Source organism: Marmota monax, unplaced genomic scaffold (genome assembly GCF_021218885.2).
Source record: "Marmota monax isolate L192 unplaced genomic scaffold, Marmota_monax_Labrador192_F-V1.1 WCK01_AAM20220418_F8-fsc00001, whole genome shotgun sequence".
Classification (NCBI taxonomy): Eukaryota; Metazoa; Chordata; class Mammalia; order Rodentia; family Sciuridae; genus Marmota; species Marmota monax.
The window spans coordinates 53,125,833-53,147,491 of record NW_026693777.1 but is presented as its reverse complement, the minus strand read 5'-3'; the positions used below and the strand labels follow the sequence as shown (position 1 = coordinate 53,147,491).

Below are 21,659 nucleotides of genomic sequence, written 5' to 3'. Positions count from 1 at the left end.
ATTTTACATTTGCAGGGATGTGACAAGAAAGCCATGGTGTGGGACATGCGCTCTGGCCAGTGTGTGCAGGCCTTTGAAACACACGAATCTGACATCAACAGTGTCAGGTCAGTAAGCAAAGTGTTCCTGTTACTTCTCTGTCCTGTCAGTATTACCTGGGCTTGGGTTGTCCCCAGCCCAGGAACCACCTTCAGGCTTCATCTACTTGGCTGAGAGGGACTACTCAGCAAGAGAGGCTGAAGGTGATAGAAATGATCTGCGCTCCAGGTCACATGGAGAGTTTTGATTTAATTTCTTTAGGAATAATCGCTATTCTCCCTAAGTTGAATTAGTATTTCTCATGCATCCAGCAAATATTTACTGAGTGTTAATATACTAGACATCATTCTCATAACTGAGATTGCCAGTAGTGAATAAGATAAGCATAGGCAAGGTCTTTTCTCTGCTAGAGAAGATAAACTATAAATAATAAAAGTGCAGTTTAATTTGAGATATCAATAAATGCTATGAAGAAAAGTAAGACAGGGAGATATGATGGGATGGGCTATTTCTTAGATAAAAAGTCAAAGCCTCTACTAGAAGGAAACACTGAAATCGGGGCCAGAATAATAAAAGAGCCAAGCTGCAGGTGGAAGAGTTGGGGGAAGAACACAGAAATGAGATGTCGAGGGACCTAACAAAAGGCCAGGTGACCACTGGAGAGTTTAGGGGCAGGGTAGCTAACAGGATCATGTTTCACTTTGAAAAGAACACTCTATATAGATCATAGGGGAGCAAGAATGGCAGTATGATGACCACTTAGAAGGTTGTGTGAATTCAAGAAAGAAATGGTGGTTGAAGGTAAGGAAGACATGATGGAGACAGAGAAATGTCAAGAATTATCAAGGGTCTGAGATTTTACTTACCTGAAAGTTAACAAGTTAGGCTGCCATCACTCATAGATGCTGCTAGAAGATACAACTCAAAGATGAAGGACAGTTTATATTAACAGCAGTGGCAATATCCAGAGTATCAGCATGTTTGTGCTGGTTACTTAAGCCCAAGTCACCCCAGGGTGACATACAGAGAGCCAAATAATACCTGCACGCTCACAGGATGCATTATGAGAGAACCCTGAACTTAGGGAACAAAAATCTTTTATCCGGGCAGTAAGTAGTGATCCATTTCCTAAGACAGGGAAGACTAAAGGAAGTGCAGGAAGGAGATGCTTTTGCACATGGATCTAGGAGCTCTGTTCAGGACTAGTTCAATCTGAGATGCCTAGTAGATATCCAAGGAAGATGTCAAGTAGGTAGCAGAATCTGTGAATGGGATTCTAAGGGAGAGGTCAGGATGTGACATGTATGGAAGACACCACTGTTGAGATAGTATTTAAAGAATCTTCATTATACTCAGAATCCCAAGAATGTTCATTATACTTAGTGGGAAAATACTAAACTTGTTTCTCTTAAAAGCAAGAACAAAAGAATACTTATTTACTTCAGTACTCCCTGCTGTCAAATGTGGGGTAAGGAAAAAGAAAGAGACTTCCTTTTTGCAAATGAGTAGTAGTTACCTGGACAATCAAGGAAAATCAATCTAGAAACACTACAGAGAGCAAATGAAGTGAGTAAGATGCATGATGGAAGATAAAGCCTCAAAAATAAATGATAATGAAGTACAGTTTTAAAGTGCACATTCTCTCACCCACGCTGTGCCCTCTACCCTGACTCCTTCCTCTAATGTTCATCAGACTCTCAGGTCTCCAGATCTCTTCAGGATCTGAAGAGTTCCCAGAACTGAGTTAGATGTCCTCTGGTGACAGGGGCCACACTGTATGGCCAATGTATTCATCCGTTTCCTCTGCTGAGGAAATCAGAGGGGTAAATACAACCAAACATTAAGTATTTATGAATTCTTAATATAAGAAATTTTTTAAAGATATTGATAAGTAGAGAAATAGACCTTATTCTTGTCGGTAAAGACAAAATATAACCTATCAAGTGGACATTCCTTCTGTGTAGAGTGCAATCCCAGTTAACTTATTTTATAGAATGCTATAAATTGATGCTGAGATTCATCAGGCAGATTTTATGGGGATTGATCCAGTACGCTGTGTCCAGGATGCCAGGGCAAACACTGAATACTGTCCCTCCAAAGCTAAGGTCACACTAAGTGTTGTCATTGGTCTCTTAGCATGCCCTTGGCTATACACGGAATGGTTAGGACATGGGCTCATGTGACAGAGATCCAAGTAACAGTAACTAAACAAGATAGAAGTTTATTGTCACACTGAAGTCTGAGCTGCTTTGATGGCCCACTCTGTCTCTTTGAAACCCTGTTGTTCCTAGCATGGTGCTTTGGCCCAGCTTGCCTTCCCCTGGGTCTCCTTCCCAGCGGGTGAGAAGAGGAGGGTTGAAGGTATCACTTCAGCTTACATCCCATTAGCTAGAACTAGACTAAATGGCCAGTCTGGCTGCAGGAAAACTAGAACATAGTTTTCATTCTGCCAGGAGCCAAGAGGGGAGTTGGTGTTTCTCAGTGGGGCACTCTACTTGTGTTTTAGGTAGGACATTTCTTCATCATGAGGGACTGGCCCTTGTAAGACATTTTGCATCCCTGGATGCCCCAGCCACTGAATTCTAGTAGCACCTCCTAGGTTTGTTGACAACCAAAAACCCTGCTCATATTTAACCACAGCAATAGTAGAGAGAGACAGGGAGGGAAAGAGACAGACACACCAAACATCACTTACAGATAATCCATTTTACACTTGAACCCTAAATTTCCTGCCAGCAGAAGGAAATCATAGCCCATGATGTCCCAAATGAAGTATAATCTAGATATCATTTTAATTTGACATTGGAATATTGGTGTGTCAGACTCCATGAATCTCTAGTACTTTCAAAAATATGAGCTCACAAGACAACAGACTGATTGGAACAGAGCTTCTAGTTCTTAGCACATGCCATCTAGCCTTTCTGTTCTCCATCCCCTGCTTTCAGACTGGTATAAGTTAGTCACACAAAGTCAAGCTTCATTCTCTCTTGCCAAATGTCTTTACTTTCAACTCCCCCAGGTAGGAGAGGTAATTCCATAAGCTGTTTTAAGAGATCTTCTGCTCTAGCCTTTATAGAGCTGTTGGATATAGGCCATTTGTACAAGAAAGAGGGTGCAGCAGGAGGTGTGGGGACACCTCTGAGTGCTGGCAGAGTGGAGGTTGGAGACCTCTGTTTTGATTCTGCCCACAGCCCATCATCTACGCATTTTTCCTACCTATCATTGAGAAGAGTGAACATGGCAGTAATAGTTGCTTATTGAATGCTTTTTATTTAGCACCATGTGAAATTCTTTGCATGCTGGGTCTTATTCGGTCTTCCCAACAGGGAATATGTGATATTATCCTCAATTTTAGCTGAAGAAACTAAGGCTAGGCAAGATACAGCTACATGTAGTACATGACAGCACAGACAGCTGAACGTGGCTATCCTTGAGCTCTGAGCCCACTCTCGGGAAATAGGTATGTGATCAAGGGAAACCACATCTACAGGGCACCTGCTCTGTGTTCAGTGCCTGATGCAAATACACATATTTCATTTATTCCTCATTCATACTCTGCAAGGCCAGTGTCACTGTCCCCTGTTGACAGAGAAGAAAACTAGAGGTCACTGGACCTGCCATAGAAGCCTCCCTTCAGGTCTCTTTAACGAATGTCCCTCTGTCCCTAGAGGTGGAGGTTCTGATTTTGGATGAGCAACATGGGAGGGTCTTCCTGGAACAGCCATCCCAGAGGACTCTTATGGGTGTCAAGGGACAGTAATGACCATTCTGGATTAAATGCTTTCTATCCAAACTCTCTCTGCAGGTACTATCCCAGTGGAGACGCCTTTGCTTCAGGGTCAGATGATGCTACGGTATGTTTCTAAGCTCTTGAAAAACTTTTCCTATGAGAAAGAGAGATATGCTAAATTAATTTTGTCTTATAAAAAATAGCTTCTTATGAAAGTAATGTATATTCAGTGAAGAAAACTTAATTAAAAAAAATTTAGTAGTTGATAGACCTTTATTTTATTTATCTATACACAGTGCTGAGAATTGAACCCAGTGCCTCACACATGCCAGGCAAGTGTACTACCACTGAGCCCCAGCCCCAAAAACCTAATTTTTTAAGGAGAAAAATTAAATTACCTTAATATCTCTAAGACAAAAATCAGTTAGATAAATTCCTGTCTTTTGTCTCTTCAACAAAATGCTTTATAATTTGCCTTTTTCACATAGTGGATTATAAACGTCTTCTCATACTGGTAAATATTTGTCTACATTATATTTTTCTTAATAGCATTCCACATATAGACATGCCAGCATTTATTTAACCAGGCTTTGATTTATGGACAGATTTTCTCATTTTCTTTTCCCTGTTAAAAATACTGCTCTAAGTAAATGTTTGTGTACCTTTCTTATTATTTCCTTAGAACTCTTAGATATTACTTGCTGAGCCAAAAGTAGACCCAGCTTCAAGGCTTTGATACTAATTGCAAATTATGTTTATCAATTTTTGAGGGCAAAAATATATTTTGGCTGCCCTCAAAAATGTCAAGTATTAGTAGGACCTGGTGGTATGCACCTGTAAGTCTCAGCTACTTGGTAGGCTGAGGTGGGAGGATCACTTGAGCCCAAGAGTTAAATGCTAGCCTAATCAACAGAGTGAGACCCTGTTCCTAAAAATTAAAAAAAAAAACACGTTAAATATCTTGTTAAATAATAGGTTTCATTCTGATTTGCTGCTATAAAAAATTACAAGGTAATAGATTAAGAGTTTTGGTAATAATGAAAATCATAAGCTTTTCTATATCAAAAAATATGTAACAAAAGGTAAGGGCATAGCCAGGCATGTGGGCATATGCCTGTAATCCCAGCAGCTTGGGAGGCTAAGACAGGAGGATCGAGAGTTCAAAGCCAGCTTCAGCAAAAGCAAAGCACCAAATAATTCACTGAGAGTCTGTCTCCAAATAAAAATACAAAATAGGGCTGGGGATGTGACTCAGTGGTTGAGTGCCCCTGAGTTCAATCCCAGTGCCAGAAAAAAAAAAAAAGATAGGACATACATTTTGGAAAAATTCTTGCCATGTATGTGATAGACCAAGTAAAAATACTTTAGATGTGAAGAGGTTACATAATCAATAAGCTGAATACCACATTTGATGGACCTTTATTCATTTATTATATAGGATAACAATAGACCATTTACAAAATAATAAATCCAAAATGGCCAATAAATACCTAAAAATATTTTTTAATTCATCTATAATCAAAGAAATGCAACTTGAATATATTCAGATGCCTGTTTTGCCTGTTGGATCAGCCAAGCATTGCCCAGGGGTGGAGCTGGTGAGGCAGAGGATCTTTGGAGAAACCCCAGTAAGGCTTGTAGGTACCACCCTTCTGAAGGGAAGATTTTCAGTAGAAATTATGAGCTTTTAAGACATCCTTGTGTTTTGACTTGGCATGCCATTTCTTGAGAACAATTCTATTCTAGAAATTCTACCTCTTGACTATTCTAAGGAAATTTTCAGAGGTGTATTAAGATTTTTACATAAGAATGCTCACAATAGATTTTCTTTTCCAGTACTGGAAATTGAACCCAGGGTCTCTCACATGCTAGGCAATCACTCTGTCACTAAGCTATATCCCACACCTTTTTTATTTTGAGACAGGATCTTCACCATGTTGCTCAGGGTGTCCATGAACTTGTAGTCCTCCTGCCTCAGCCTCCTAAGTAACTGAGATTACAGGTGTACACCACTATACAAGGCAGCACGATAGTGTTATTTATAGAGAAAAATTAGTCACAAGCAAGCACTTAACAGGGTGTGACCAAAAAGATTCTAACATATCAACATGAGGGATGTTTGACAACCATGTGAATTTTTTGAAGATTATCTAATGATAATTAAATAATGCTTATAATGTTACTATAAACAATAATAAAACATCTACCCTGGGCTGGGGTTGTGGCTCAGTGGTAGAGTGCTTGCCTAACGTGTGAGGCACTGGGTTTGATTTTTCAGCACCACATATAAACAAATAAAGGTCCACCAATAACTAATAAAAAATTTAAAAATCTACCCCATTTATATATACACATATAAAATAGAAATAGACTGAAGGAAACAATCTAGACATTAGCATATCTCTAGGACTTGGGGTGACTTTTATTTCCTTTTTCATGCACTTCTAAATATTTTTGAATTTTCTACAATAACCATATTTCCTTTATCAGGAAAATATATTTCATTTTTGTTTTTGTACCTGAAGAAATTTTCTGCATGTACTGATTGTTTGGGTTTCTAATGATCCATGGAGATTAATAGAAGTCAAAACTGAGGGATGAAATAGTAGAAGAGAAAGCTAAAGAGATTTTTTTACCTCATCTGTCAAACCATATAAGCCACCAGCTCCCACCAGAAGCTCTGGGGTCACTATGTCACCAAAGTGGAGCCAAAAGTAAGTGCTTTTTTGTCTGTTTCTTTGTACCTCAGTGTCGCCTCTATGACCTCCGAGCAGACAGGGAGGTCGCCATCTATTCCAAAGAGAGTATCATATTCGGAGCATCCAGCGTGGACTTCTCCCTCAGTGGTAAGATTGTATTTCAGAAACTTCCCCAGGATTATAAGACAGGACCTGAATGCAACCCAGCTCTCTGTCAAGCTTCCCACTAACTAAACTTTCTGTGAACCATTATGTTAAACTCACATTTGTCATTTGTGCCATTTTCCTCAACTGCCCTTTGTGTGTATGTGTGTGTGTCTGTGTCTGTATGATACTGGGGGATAGAACCCGGGGCACTTTATCACGGACCTACATCCCCAGCCCTTTTTATTTATTTATTTATTTTTAATTTTGAGACAGGGTTTGCTAAATTGCCTTTACCATCTTTGAACTTGCAATTTCCCTGCCTCAGCCTCCCAAGTAGCTGGGATTACAGGGGTGCGCCACCACACCTGGCAAAATGATCTGTTTTTGTCCGCCTTGCCCCTTGGTCCCCCTTCCTCTAGGGTCCCATATCCTGTACATACACGTAAGTCCTTACAGAATGGTCACATGATATTACAGTGATTTATTTCTCTCTGCCGCACATCCAGCATGGGGCCAGCAACTGTGCTTTTTCCTCTTTAAATCCCAAAGGCAAAGCACAGGGCCTGGCACATCGTGGCCTAAGTCACTATTTACTGATTGAATGAATAAGTGAATGAATGTGCGAGTGAGTGACGGAAGAAAAGCAGGAGGGAGGAAACTGGTTTAATAACCATCACATCACCCACTTGAAGGTCGCCTGCTCTTTGCTGGATACAATGATTATACCATCAACGTCTGGGATGTTCTCAAAGGCACCCGAGTCTCCATCCTGTTTGGGCACGAAAACCGCGTCAGTACTCTCCGAGTTTCTCCTGATGGGACTGCTTTCTGCTCAGGATCATGGGATCATACCCTGAGAGTAAGTGAAATGTGTTTCTACTGTTCTGTGTGTGACAGGAGGGAGAAGTGACCAGCCTTCCTTAAAGCAGAGAGGGCAGAGCAGGCTGAGATGGGCCGGTCAGCCAGGCAGCAATCACTTCAGCTCTGTGGGCAGCCATAGAGGCAAGGAGTTTCGTGGGGAGGTGCAGAGGGCCCCATCCGCACAGGTAGGTGTTCAAGCACAGATTGGACAACCATGTATCGGTGTCAAGTTGAGGGATAGCTGGGCTCAATAATCCACAATGCTGCCTTTGACCCTGAGGGACAATTCTTGTGATCCTAACCTTTGGCACACCAGATTTCTAGCCTCTCCTCCCAGTTTTGCTGTGTTCTTCTTACTGATGACCTTGTTATGACAAGGGACACAGGCCACAGACACTTTAGGAAGCCTGTGAAGCCCCTAAAATGGTCTTACAAATTGTGTGTGTGAAACAAGCCCTCGTGGCTTTCTTCAAATTCTCAAGCTCCATGACCTTGTCCACCTTTGGCTCCCTCAAAGTATCATCAAAATAGCCTATTCATCAAGCAAAGCAAGTTTATTCCACACGTCAGTGTGAAGGATCACAAACTTGACAGAGACTTAGTAGCATCTCAGAAGGGGAGGGCAGAGGCACATGTGAGGGTCTGGCTTAAGGCAGGTCTTAGGACAGAGGCAGTTGGTTAGGATTGGGCATGTCTGTGGCATGATAGTTTTAAGATTGCTGGAACCTGGGTGAGGGAAGGATTTCAAAGACTGGTAGAGTAAACAGTCATTTGATGCTCTGAGTTGTCCTGAGACTTGGACATTATTTCTAAAGTGGGCAAATGGAATGTCTAGTTTTAGGATAAATAGACATAAAGAATTTTTACAAAATTCCTAAAACAAAAAGTTTTCTGTGAGTTCATCTAAGTGTCTTATTGACGAACACGGTGAACTGTTGGGGTACAGATGGTTCAGATCTCAATCTGAAAGAGCTACCAGTCTCTAGTAAGAGGCCACAGATGCCTATGGATGATTAACTAAGAGACAGGGGAGTCAGATCCCCAGAAGCACCTTCAGGTGGCTGGGAATGAAATGTTTTCCTCCTAAGGCACGTGAGTACCCTAGTTTGGATGGAGTGAGTTCATGCGTGTGCCGTGTGCATACAAGTGGATAGACTGATTTTATCTCCTTAAGTTCAAGTCAGACAAGTTGTTAACTACTAAGGAATTAAAAATTATCTGTCTTCACAGGTCTGGGCATAATCATCATCTCACAGTTCACACATACGTACCTGAGGATGGAATGTGAAATCTTCACCTGTAAATAGACAGACCTTCTAGAAGAGCTTAGGGTTTCTTGCAGTTTAGCTTAAGAGATCAGCTGCATAGCTCAAACTCACTAAGCATCTTCAGCATCACTGCTAAAACCACCACCCCTGGAAATACATTCTCATGAGCCTTCAGCACTACAAGAATACTTTGAAGAACAGTATTTTTCATTTTGACCTATTTATAAAGTTTATCCATTTTTAAGGTTATTCTAAATAACTTCAAGTTTATTCTAAATAATTCAACTCATTCTGTTGCCCATAGAATTCAGCAATTGAATATTTCATACTACTTCCTTGAATCAAATTCATTTTCAGAACACTTTAAAATCTGCTTTTTCTTAGCGTACACTGTGACTTTTGGAACCTTGCTCTAGAAGTGCTGGTTTTATGGACTGTCTAAGGAGGAATGTGTTAATTGGCCTGTGACAGAACAAAATTCCAATTCCAAATGTTATTGGACAAAACCACTTTTTAAAAATGTGTTTTTATTATAAAATTATCTTTTTTCAGTCTCCTGTCATCTTTTTTGAGATAAAACATTTTTGTCTGTGTACACTGTTATAAATGAAGCAGGAATATGCATAAAACAGACAGGATGTTTGATTCATGAATTACATTGCTGATGTTGTATATGCCTAAATAAATGTATTAGGGCATTTTTCCTCATTTGAGGGAAGAGCTGAATGCTGTCTGTAACACAATGCTTCTGAGAGCAAGCAAAACCTTCCTGTGTGGGAACATAGGACAGTAAACTTATTTAAAAACCTATTAGTAGCATTAGTGGAAACACTTGGATCAAAGTGGATCTTTTCCATATAAATTATATTCATATATATTGCACTGCAATTGTAATTGCATACACAGATTGATGGATAGATCTTGAATAATAATGTATTTATTCATCATATATTTAGAGAAAAATATCAAAAGAACATTTTGTCTTTATTTGAAATTCAGCAGTTCCTTCTAGAAGATGCCAAGTACTTTTTGTTATGAGATTCCTTTTATTCTTTCTTTCCCTTTCTTTGTTTTAATTTTAAGGTGTAGAGATCTATTTGTTTTAGTAAGCTGCTCATTCAAAAAGTTCACATGTGCCCAGGCACGGTGGCACACATCCATGGTCTCAGCTGCTCAGGAACCGAGGTAGGAAGATTGCTTGAGTCCAAGAGCTCAAGATCAGACTGGGCAAGATAGCCAGACCCCTGTCAAAAAAGGGGGGGAGAGGTGGATACAAAAAGATACATTACTTAGGGGACTGAAAGGTCACCTCAGAGACCCAAATCCTTCCTAGGTGAGGCTTGCCCTGTGGGTGGCCTGGGGTCTGACCGGCCAGGTGCTTGCTGTGCTGAGGCTATTTGTATACATCCCCTGAGTTGTCCAGTCCCCTCTCTGCTCTGCCCAGCCCTTTTCCTAGTGGTAGTTTTGGCTTTGTCGGCCCAGCCCCAGGGCCTGCTTCTCCAAGAGGCCCTTGCACAGCTGGAGCTGGAACAGCCATGGGAAAGGCCTGGACTCCCATAAGCACTGGGGAGGTGGGAGTGCCAAGCCCACCCTCAAAACTATTCAAGCATCATGATGGGCCCACCAGTCAAAATCAAGCAGACCAGCTGTTCTATAAACTCACTTTAAATAAACACAATACTTGTATTTAATCATTTGCAGAGCAAATATTTACCAAGGGTTTTATAAGACACCAGGGCCAGGGTAGAGAGGAAAAGATTAATGGCCTCTTCCTGCCTCCTGAGAGCTCAGGGTTAGAGGGAGCATGGTTCAGAGGAGCCATGTTTTAGAATCGTCCAACGGCTGACAGGGTCAACCCTAAGGGATGAGCTCTGCTCCTGAACATCCCAGAATTTGCCTGGGATTCACTGACCTCGAGCTGTCACCCCCTTCCCTCTCCACACACCTGTGTCTCTACTCTGACCTGGACCTGCTAGCTTCCAGAAGTGAAGAAACACAGGGCAAAGGAAAGCCCACTGCACTCAGGGAAGCAAGTTCAAGTGTCCATGTTTGGGGGTGGAAGCATCATCAGTCCACCTGCAAAGTAGCCCAAGATTTTCCAACCAAGAGAGCAACTTCAAGGCCAGATGAAAGTATTCCACAGAATGCCTTGGGCAGGAAGCCACCTCTCCCCAAAGTCCATGTTCTCACAGTGGGTGCTGTTTAGTATTTATTGGTGAAATTCTTTATTTGGAATATACTATGCCATGTGGAGACTCAAGGGTAAACTCCATGTAATAAATTGTATTTTGCATATTGAAAATAATACTGAGTGTAGTTTTTGAATCAATTTTTCTTTTTTTGTAGCAGACCTGAGGACAACCTGCTGAACCATTTGTGGTGAAGGGGCCAAAAGGATGTGTCCCAGGCAAGAAAGGAGCCTCAGGGAACCTCCTCCCCAGCCAGAGAGAAACTTTAGGCAGAAAGGATGTGTAGAGTCAACAGTGTTTGTGGGACATATTTGTGGAACAAAATCATATCAGCTGCTTTAGAGAGAAAGCAGTCGGCCTGTGAGAACCTGGGGTCCCAGTGACCTTCCCTGTTCTGGGGTGAGCCAGAAGCAGACACTCCATGTCCACTTCTCTTCTCCCCTCCAACCCTTTCCACACCCTCCTCTCGGTGATTGGTGGTTTAAAGGCAGCACAAGGTTCTAGGCCTTGGAAAGGCCTGTGTGTCTGGGCTTATGTAATTCCAGCTAGCTAGAAGTTGGCCCCACTGACACTAGGTTCCTCCATAAGTTAGGAGGGGCGGTATGGTGACAAAGAATGAGGACCTTGGGTTCCCAGCTCTATCACTTATGCAGGATACATGATAATTCTAAATATCTTTCAACCTCAGTTTCCTCATCTATGAAATGGGACAGTAGTAAAGTAGGTGAAGTGCCTACTCAAAACTTTGGCCCCCTCTCTGTCATTTCCCAGTCCCCTTCCTATTTCTTCCCTCTCCCTTCTCACTCCTCTTACTCATTCTCCCTCTTTCTCCTTCCTTCTTATTCTTATCCCTACCTCTTTTCTCTTCCTCCTCTCTTCCCCTCACCATCTTTTCTCTCCTCTCTTCATCCCCTTCCTGGCTTCCTCCCTCTCACCCCTTCAGGGGCTCTGGTTCATACTTTTAAGCTAGGGGCTGGGGTTGTGGCTCAGCGGTAGAGTGATAGCCTAGCACAGGCAAGGTCCTGGGTTCGATCCTCAGCACCACATAAAAAATAAATAAAATCAAAGTATTGTGTCCAACTACAACTAAAAAATAAATATTTTTTAAAAAAAAGAAAGAAAAGAAGCTAGTGGGCCCTTTTCAGGCACCTCTGAGTGAGAACTCCCTGGGGGTCATTAAGGCCTTAGAAGAGCTTCGAAAAGAAGAAACCAGGATAAATAAGGAGAGCTAGCCTCTAGGAAAGGCCTTCAGAGGAGGCTTGGGGCAGCCCTGGGCAGCATGGGAAGTCACAGAGGGTCCCAGAGAGGCAGTCAGAAGGGCCCAAGAGAAACTGGAGCCTGTGACCTGCTTAAAACCTTTTCTAAGGAGGACCTCTAGAATCCTGGGAGAGCAATGATAGGTTGGAAGATTAACAGAGGCAGGGGTTGAGGCCATGTTGTTTCTCCCAGGCCTGGAGAACTGACTGAACAGGGATTTACTGTAGATCTTCATTTCCTAAACTTGCCTGCTGAGAACCTTCCCAGTCAACAGCAGGGTGAAATATGGCTCCTCTGGCTGCACTGGGTAGGCACAAAGGGGGCCAGGATTATGATGAGGAAGCCCCCTGGGGGATCTTCTTGTCTCCAGATCCTGTCTGTGAGTGAGAATTGGGTCACTCTTCAGAGCAGACCCCTGACTTCTCATTTCTAGACAGGACTTGTCTGGAGCCAGGCCAGCTTTCAGAACTGCTAACAGCCACAGGGACTATGGCCCCCTGTGGGCTAACTCAGGCTAATTCTGGTGAAAGATATGAAGTTATTTTATATTTTGTATTACATAAAGGATGCAGAGCCTCCAGTGAGGTGACAGGATCAGAAATGGTGCTATGGTTAATTTAACCCACATAAATAAATACAAATAACTGAATGTAAGAATGGTATCTCACTTATGTGAAAACTGACAACAGGAAGTGCTTGTCTCTGAACCTGAGGTTAGCTAACCAACACACCACTGTGGATGCCTGACTTTGTCATAAACAAGAAACCATGAAAGTTGAGGTCACTGTTTCCAGCCTATGTGTTTTCCACAGTAACAGGCAGCCTCCTGCCCTTAGGTCTCTGCTCATAAGAAATGAAAAGTTTAGGGATGGGGTTGTGGCTCAGTGGTAGAGCACTTGCCTAGCATGTGTGAGGCACTGGGTTCGATCCTCATCACCACATAGAAATAAATAAATTAAATAAAGGTATTGCATCCATCTGTAACTAAAAAAAAATAAAATAAAATAAAAAAAAATGAAAAGTTTGTCCTCACAAAACCCAAACACATATGTTCATAGCAGCATTATAATAGCCAAAAGTGGAAATAGCCCAAATGCTGAACAACAGCTGAATGGATATTCAGCAATAAAAAGGAGTGAAGTGCTGACTCATGCTACCTCATGGATGAACCCTGAACACTTTGTGCCAAGTGAAAGACACAAAGAGTCATAGATTATATGATTCCATTTATACGAAATGTCCAAATAAGCAAATCCACAGAGACCGAAAGTAGATTTGTGGTTACTTAGGGCTGGAGGTGGAGTTTGACTGCTGAATAGATTTCTTTTGGGGTATTGAAATTAGATGGAGGTGAGATTGCACAACTCTAAATACACTAAAATCACTGAGTTATATACTTTAAAGGTGTGAGTCTTATGGTATATAAATTATATCTCAGTAAAGCTTTTATTTAAAAATGCAGAAAAATAAAAGGCAGCTACAAGCTTTTTGCAAAATTTCAAAAAAAAAAAAAAACAGAAATCACATAGATAAGACAGTTGTATGTCGTGTTTGAGTAAAACAAATGAGCCTGGGTTGGAGCCCTGGTTAATTCATATGAATATCAAAAACTTCTCTGCAAAACCAAGCTTTTACAGCATGCCAGGCACTGTGCTAAGCACTCTGCATACACCAACTCATGTACTCCTGGCCACAGTCCCGGGACGCAGACATTTCCTTATCTTCATTTTTGAGATGGGAAATCAAGGTCAGGAGTGCTGAATAGCTTGCCCATGATTGCACAGCTTCAAAGCTGCAGAGCCAGGATTTTAATCATGTCTGACTACAAACTGCCTCTTGGCACTATGTGTGAATAGGAAATTCTGTGTGGGGGATAATTTATTTATTTATTGTTTAGTTCTACTGATAAAAGAGTTACCAATGGCAGGACCAGATATTTCCCACTCACTCTCAAGCTACTCTAAATCTAAGAAAAGTTGTGCTTATTGTTAAAATATATTGTTCAGAATAGTAGAATCATGACTCTCTTGCATATATGATATTTTTATAAAAAAATAAATATCAAAACTTTTATTTAACTCAATAACTAATGAGGGAACAAGATATCAAAACCAGTTCAGATAGGAATTTGATGAGTATAGATTTATATTCTCTTACAACATATCTCATTTGGCTCACTCTGATGGGAATCTTTCCCATTGGTAGATCAGGCACTTAACAGTAGCATTAGCCAGCTCAAGTTCTATAGTGGAAATTCCATGTTTTTGAATCTGTACATACCCTCTGTCCCTGATGCCATGACCTTCCTGCTCACTGAGCAAACAGCTAGGTAGAGAGTGACTGACATTTCACAGAGTGCTTAATTTTGTCCACCTGATTGAGTCTCTGCAGTGGATATCCTTTGGCAGGCATTCGCACAGCACACAAATACCTTCACAGTCTATGCCCATTCAGAGGCCTCCTGCCATAATCATCTTCCCAGTATTTCCTTATCATTGGTCTTTCACTCCTGTTTTTGTTTTTTTTTTAAAGGCTCTGACAATCTAGGAAAACTATCAGGAATGCTTATGAATCAGTGTAGATCTGTACTCTAAGCATCTCTCACCCCAGGTAAAGTAGACAACCAAACATACTACTCTTATTTTTGCCCACTGAGTAAATTTTCCTTTGCCAGTGTCCTTCACAGTCACCCCTAAGTGTGAGTGAATGCCATAGCTATTCAGTTTTTTTTTTTTAATTGTACTGGGAATTGAACCCAGGAGTGCTTTACCACTGAGCTAAGTCCCCAGCTCATTTTATTTTTTTATTTTGAGACAGGGTCTCAATAAGTTGCCTAGGGCCTTGCTAATTTGCTGAGGCTATCCTTGAACTCATAGCCCCCCAGTCTCAGCCCCCCAAGTCTCTGGGATTACAGGTCTGTGCCACCATGCCTGGCACTATCCACTTTCATATGGAAATAGCTTATCATATGGAACCATCTGTAATCCAGGCTTGAGTTTTCCTCGATCAGCTGGCCCTAAACAACACCCCAAGAGACCATACACAAGGCAAAGCACCTTGGGGTTGAAGGAGTCTGGGCAACCTGCTTATATACTTGTTCCTTCTCAACCTGCCTGAGTTCAGTCTCTCATATGCCATTCCCATTTGATGACAGATTGCTGCTCTATACATCCAGCTTTATTGTTAAGTTCTGTAAACAAGTCAAGATGGCACCTGGCATTTTGCCAGAGGGAGTGGTTTGTGAAGTAACGCCAGCGAGCCCTTAAGTGTGGAGATTCCTTATTGGTTGACTGCTGTATCTAGTTTATGTTAATTAAGATAAGCTGTGTGGAATGTATATATACCCCTCCTGTCCTACAATAAACAGCTCCCACTCCTGCTGTATCAATGTACACAAGTTGTTTGTCACACCCCCCCCCCCAGTTTTTTGCTGCAGCCGGACTGCGGCACTTTATGACTCAGTAGTCTAGACAACATTGAGTTCAGATGGGACTCAAGCTGTGTAGTCTCTTTATGGTTAGGCCTATAGCCTTTACCAAGGCTCAGTAGAAAGCCACAGCCTACTTCACAAAAGGAGAAAAGTCATCTTCAGAAGAAGTAATAGAATTTGCTAAAATTCTAGTGATCTCCAACCATTGCCTAATAGTGCTTACCAGAGGTTGCATACAGCATATTTTGACACAGCAAGTACCATTAGATCTGCTGGATCATAAGACCCAAGAGGTGGAGTAGCCTCATGGCAGCCTGCATGTTCTGCACAGCTTTCTTTTACTGCAGTCCCCAATTCACCAGCCTGTAGACTGGGTTGAAGTAGAACACTCAAATGTGGTATATGTTGCCTGTGAAACCTAAATGGCCTACTGCTACAGACAGAATGCTTGTATCCCTCCAAAATTCATGCTGAAATTCTAAACCCCAACATGATGGTATTAAAGATGGGGGACTTTAGAAAATGATTAGATCAAGGGATGGAACCCTTATAAATAGGACTACTGCCCCTATAAAAGAAGCCCCATAGAGTTCATTTACCCTTTCTGCAATGTAAGGGCACAGTAAGAAAACTGCCATGATCCAGGAAAGTGAGCTCTTGTCAGACACAGAATCTGTCAGCATCTTGACATTGGACTTTTCAGCCAATAGAATTTTAAGTAACAAATTTCCCTTCTTCATAAGATATCTAGTCTATGGTATTCTGTTATAGTTATTTGAATGCACTAAGATAACTAATAAATGCTGTGTCTCTTTTTTCTTTCTTTCACTATTTTTTTCTTATTTTTTAGTTGTAGTTGTACACAATACCTTTATTTTACTTAATTTTACTTTATTTTACTTAAATAAATTTCTATGTGGTGCTAAGGATTGAAACTAGGGCCTTGCCCATGCTAGGCAAGCACTCTACCACTGAGCCACAACCTCAACCCCTCTTTATTTTTTCTTGTAGGTGATGCAGATGTAGCAATTTGTCTTTCACTCTGGAAGGGGTATTAAAACATGTTCCAGACCACTGAACTGGAGAAATGTCACTGCTAGTACCAATTCTATATCAGTCTGAGTCCAATCAGGAGAAAGAAACCATAGAGTAATATGAACTGAAAAAGTTTAATAGAAGATTTTTTACTGTATCAGGAGATTGGAATAATGAGGGATTGGTCAGTAAAAGAAATGAGAACTCTAAGCAATATAGGAATGGTGGTGCAAGGAGGAGCTGCCTCCTAATAACTGAATACTTCAACTTCTCCTATTATAGTGATAATTATAATTAAAGAAATGGTCCATTCCTTTGTGTCCACCCATTTCTAGAAGTTAAGGTCCTTGAGGTCAGGAACCATATGTCTTGTTCTTCATCACATCTCCAGTGCTAAGAGGGAAAGGCCTAGCACCCCACAGGCTCTTAACGTCTGCAAATGAATACAGCACTGTAGCAGCCTCCCGGAGAATTAGCCCTGTTTCCTGCCCGTTTTGCCACACCCAACCAAAGAAATCAACACACACCTGAATGCATTCTTCCAATCTAGAGATGCTGGTTAATGGCTGCTGGAGAGCAGTCAGTGCGGGCTGTGTGTGGCCTTAAAGGAAAGGCAAGAGCCATGCCCAGCTTTCTGGACTGTCAGCTCTGGTTCTTAATCCCCAGGCCCAGAACTAAGCAATAATCCCAGTCTCGCACTGCTCCTGATTTCTACAGACACACGCGAACTCCCGCAAACCTCTGGGACTCGCTTATGGAATGTCACAGGTGCAAGTGGGATTCCCATCAAAGGCTTCTCTCCCGACCTTAGAAAAAACAGGAACCTGGCGCCAGCTGGGGCAGACGCAGTGGGCTCTAGAGAAAAGGCGGGGGTCGAGGCCCCGTGCGGAGGCCAGAGGATGGCAGACCTGCTGCAGGAGCGCACCGCCGAGCTGCTGACCGACTACCTGGAGTACTGTGCCCGGGAGCCGGGCACCCCCGAGCCGCCCCCGTCCACTCCCGAGGCCGCCCTGCTGCGCTCCGCGGCCGCCCGGTTACAACAGCAATACGAGCCCTTCTTCTCCCTCTACCGCGGGCACCCAGGTAACCGTGTCGAGCTGATGGCACAGATGGCAGAGGCTGTTCTTTCCGACAACCAGGCCCTCAACTGGGGCCGTGTGGTGATGCTTGTGACCTTCGCAGGGACGCTGCTGGAGAGAAAGCCGCAGGACACCCACGGGCCGCACACCCGGGACCAAGCTGCCCTGGACTGTCAGCGTCTCGTGGACTTGCTCTGTGCTCAGCTCGTGGGGCGGCACCGCGCCTGGCTGGAGGCTCAAGGCGGCTGGGTGAGCACCGCGCAGCACAGGTCTGCTAGCACTGAGGGGGACCCCGACCCATCAGCCCCGGTGGGGGGGAGAGTTCTCTGAAAGTGAAAAGTCTGGGTTCAGCAGCACGGGAAAGGATGGTGAATGTCCGGGGTTTCTTCTCTTGGCAGTCAGATTGACAGAAATTGAGCTTGCTAGACGGCTCCAATTAATTGAGCATGACTTGGGTCTGCAAGCTTTGACCTTCCCCCTTAACTAGCTTTTAGGAAACTCTGTTAGGTCTGCAGGGTTCACTCATGTAGGGATTCCCAACTAGTAAAGTCAACAATAATGCAGCCCAGGCCAGGGCTGGGCTCCTGCTGCTTGTTAAATGACTTTTGGAGAAAGATCCGGCAGGGTGTGTGGTCACCAGTGGGGATCCCAACACGGTGTCCTTCATTTCTAATCCCCTGAATCCTGCTGATGGGACCTTCCAGGCCCCTGACTTTCGGTTGGAGATGATGATGATGATGATGATTTTTGGTACTGGGGACTGAACACAGGGGTGTTTAACCACTGAGCCACATCCCCAGCCCTTTTTTATATTTTATTTAGAGATAGTGTCTCATTGAATTGCTTGGGGCCTAACTAAATTTCTGAGACTAGATTTGAATTTGAGATCCTCCTGCCTCAGCCTCCCCAGCTGCTGGGATTACAGGCGTGTGCCACTACACTGGAGATTCTTAATTTTCAGCTCCTGGAACCAAGAAAAGCTGACCACTTAAGCCCACAGTATGACTCTTGGATTCTGAGCTAGACCCCTTGTTTCTTTCATCCCCTTCTCACCAGTCTTAAATCAGGACTGGAGTGACCCAAATTACAGGATAAATACAGTTAAACTATAGAAACTGGTAATTTAAAAAAAAATTAGTCTGTCAATTTCCATGTAGCCTTCCTCTGGTAACAGATGGGGTACCTTTGGGGAGGAAGTCACTTGAAGTGTGAGCATTGACTTCTGCATTATTCCTGATGTTGGCCTTAGTGAAGGCAAGAGAACTCCCTTATCTGAGTTTCTGAAAACCCCTGAGGCTCTCTGCACCTAAAGAGGAAATTAGGCGGGTGTTGGTTTTTATTTTTGTTTGTTTTTGTTTTTTGCTAATCAATAGTGACTAAGGAATAATCTCTTAACATCAAGAAGTGGGAAATTATCCTACTGGGTAAACAGGATTTACCTTTATTTTCTGGCTAGAAGTAAAATGCCACAACCTGGAGTTTAATTCCCTTCCTAAATGGAGCCTCTTGCCTTATTATCTCAGGTGATAGTTTTTTAATCTAGTGATTTAGCAGTTCCCTAATAGCATAGGTTCTTTGTTCAGAAAAGAGCATGATTACTCATGGCAGTCTCCCTTCTTCCATTTAGAGTGTTCCCGCTCTAGGTGACAAAGTTAAATGGTTGCTTCTGTGCACTATGTTGGACTTCTTACAAATTCTGATGGGTTCCTAGTTACAAGTTGCCTATTGTCAGAATCCCCTTTCTTTTTTAATACAAGAGTTATTTTACTGTTTAATCTAGAACCTCCTGCATATTGGGTTTTTTAATATTTCTGTTTGCTTGGTTTTGGTTTTATGCTAGGGATTGAATGCAGTGCCTGTGCATTGCTATGCTTGCACTTTACTACTGGGCTGCACACCCAGCCTCTCCTGTGTATTTGAGCTCAGGTTTTGAGCATTGTGAAACCTAATTCTTCTCTTCTCTCTGTCCCTTGTAGGATGGCTTTTGTGACTTCTTTAGGACACCCTTGCCACTAACATTTTGGAGAAATCTTCTGGTCCAGATTTTTATGTCGTGCCTTTTAGCAACTATCTTCATCTATTTCTGCAAACGATTTTATCGTACTTCCTAACATTTTTAACCCATTTTTATCTGTTAACCATGACCAGCTAAGTGACAATTTTAGATAAGAAGACAAGAACTCAGGAAAACTTCCGCCCAGAGACATTTTTACCCCCATGTTACAGGGAGTCCTGCGGTGATGATGTCCTGCGGTGATGATTCAGCCAATGTTTCAGCATATACTCAGGTGTGAGGACTAAGCCACAGAGGCTCTTTTCTGAGTGGGGGAAGTAGGGAGTCTAAAGGCTCTTTGCTCCAAAGAACTGCAGAAGAAACTGCATTCCATTAACTGAGAAATGTGCTCTTGGCTGCATTTGGATGAATGAATAGAAACCTCTCCTCTCCATCCACCATTTCTGCTGGTAACTCACCATGGCTGTGGTTTCAGGGCAAAATGATCCTCAGAGAAACCTAAGTCCCATGCAACAAGGAATGTGATATTAATCCTTTTATAAGGAATTCTTTGAAATTGAATTCTTTGAAACCTAAATCCTTTGATATCTACTTCCTGGGACATCTAGGTTTATAGAGCTAATATTGTTTTTTTTCCTCTGACTTGAACAAAATTTTAAGTAACTTCAAAGTTTTAATAAATGTATATTTTTAAAGAAACTTAGTTGGTTTTCCCTGTGATTCAATACTCCTTTGTTTTTATGAGGAACTCGATGACCATTTTTCATTGCCTCCTTAAATATATAATATGTAACAATGCTTTATTTTAAATCATTTAATCACCACACAAGCTCATAAAAATCATTTTCCTCTGTTCCACCTTCCATTCTGCAATCAACCCATCACTTACAAGGTGATCAGCTGTGCCATGTCCCTCTAGGCCTTCCTGGCCACTGTTATACTTGCATTATATAAAAGTGGACATGCTCTTTTGACTTAGTCTTATGAGCTCTTGTACTTCAGAGCATGAAGCTCTGCCATGCAGATCTGTTATGCAGTATTCTCCCCTATGGCAGGATTAGCTGCTTTAACTATCCCTCCATTGCTAGGTGCCTTAGGGTGTTTCTCCTACCTCAGGCTATTAGAAGCAAGGTTGCATGGATTTCTTGTGTATATGTGCATACCCTTTCACAGATGCTGATTATGTTAGAGAATTCTATGTGTGTGTGTAAATTTGGCTGCTACTTCTGCATGTAGTGGTGCACACCTGTAATCCCAATGGCTTGAGAGGTTGAGGCAGAATTGTAAATTCAAGAGCAGCCTCTGCTGAAACTGTAACTCAGTGGCAAAGTGCCCATGGTTTCAATTCCTCACCCCCCCATCCAAAATTGGCTTCCACTAATTTATTATTCAAATTGGCTCTACCAGTCCAAAGTTGTGGATGCTTAGCTCTTCACATTCTTGCCAAAGTTGTAATCCTAAATGTTTCCTTTATGGCTTTTGGTATTTGGGTCTTCTATAAGAAGGTCATCCTTATCCAAAGATAGTGGTCTGTTCTTTGTTCTTTCCCTACTTATAGAAGGAATTCTCTTTTTTAAATTAATTTATTCTAATTTGTTATATATGACAGAACAAATTTCAACTCATACTACACATCTAGAGCACAATTTTTCATGTCTCTGGTTGAACACAAAGTAGAGTCATACCGTTTGTGTCTTCATACATGTATTTAAGGTAATGATGTCCATCTCATTCCACCATCTTTCCTACCCCCATGTACCCTCCCTTCCCTTCCCTCCCCTTTGCCCTATCTAAAATTCTTCCATTTCTCCCATGCTCCCCACCCATCCCCATTATGGATCAGCATCCATATATCAGAGAAAACATTCAGCATTTGGTTTTTTGGGATTGGCTTACTTAGCATGATATTCT

General features: G+C 42.1%; 2 protein-coding genes across 2 annotated transcripts in view; both read left to right on the top strand.

Moving 5' to 3' along the window:
- The window catches only part of Gnb5 (G protein subunit beta 5), a 40,566-nt gene extending 29,517 nt beyond the window's left edge, over nucleotides 1-11,049 (top strand). The window contains exons 7-11 of the mRNA XM_046461597.2: nucleotides 16-107; nucleotides 3,845-3,893; nucleotides 6,519-6,615; nucleotides 7,308-7,474; nucleotides 8,707-11,049. Coding sequence (XP_046317553.1) covers nucleotides 16-107; nucleotides 3,845-3,893; nucleotides 6,519-6,615; nucleotides 7,308-7,474; nucleotides 8,707-8,718 — 417 coding nt within the window. The 3' untranslated portion in view covers nucleotides 8,719-11,049. The remainder of the gene's footprint in view (nucleotides 1-15; nucleotides 108-3,844; nucleotides 3,894-6,518; nucleotides 6,616-7,307; nucleotides 7,475-8,706) is intronic.
- Nucleotides 11,050-11,186: 137 nt separating this feature from the next.
- On the top strand, nucleotides 11,187-20,606 carry Bcl2l10 (BCL2 like 10). The gene is made up of 3 exons (XM_046461598.2): nucleotides 11,187-11,332; nucleotides 16,632-17,983; nucleotides 19,711-20,606. Exons 2-3 carry the CDS (start codon nucleotides 17,555-17,557, stop codon nucleotides 19,843-19,845), a joined length of 564 nt encoding a protein of 187 aa, XP_046317554.1. The 5' UTR covers nucleotides 11,187-11,332; nucleotides 16,632-17,554; the 3' UTR covers nucleotides 19,846-20,606.
- Nucleotides 20,607-21,659: the final 1,053 nt, after the last annotated feature.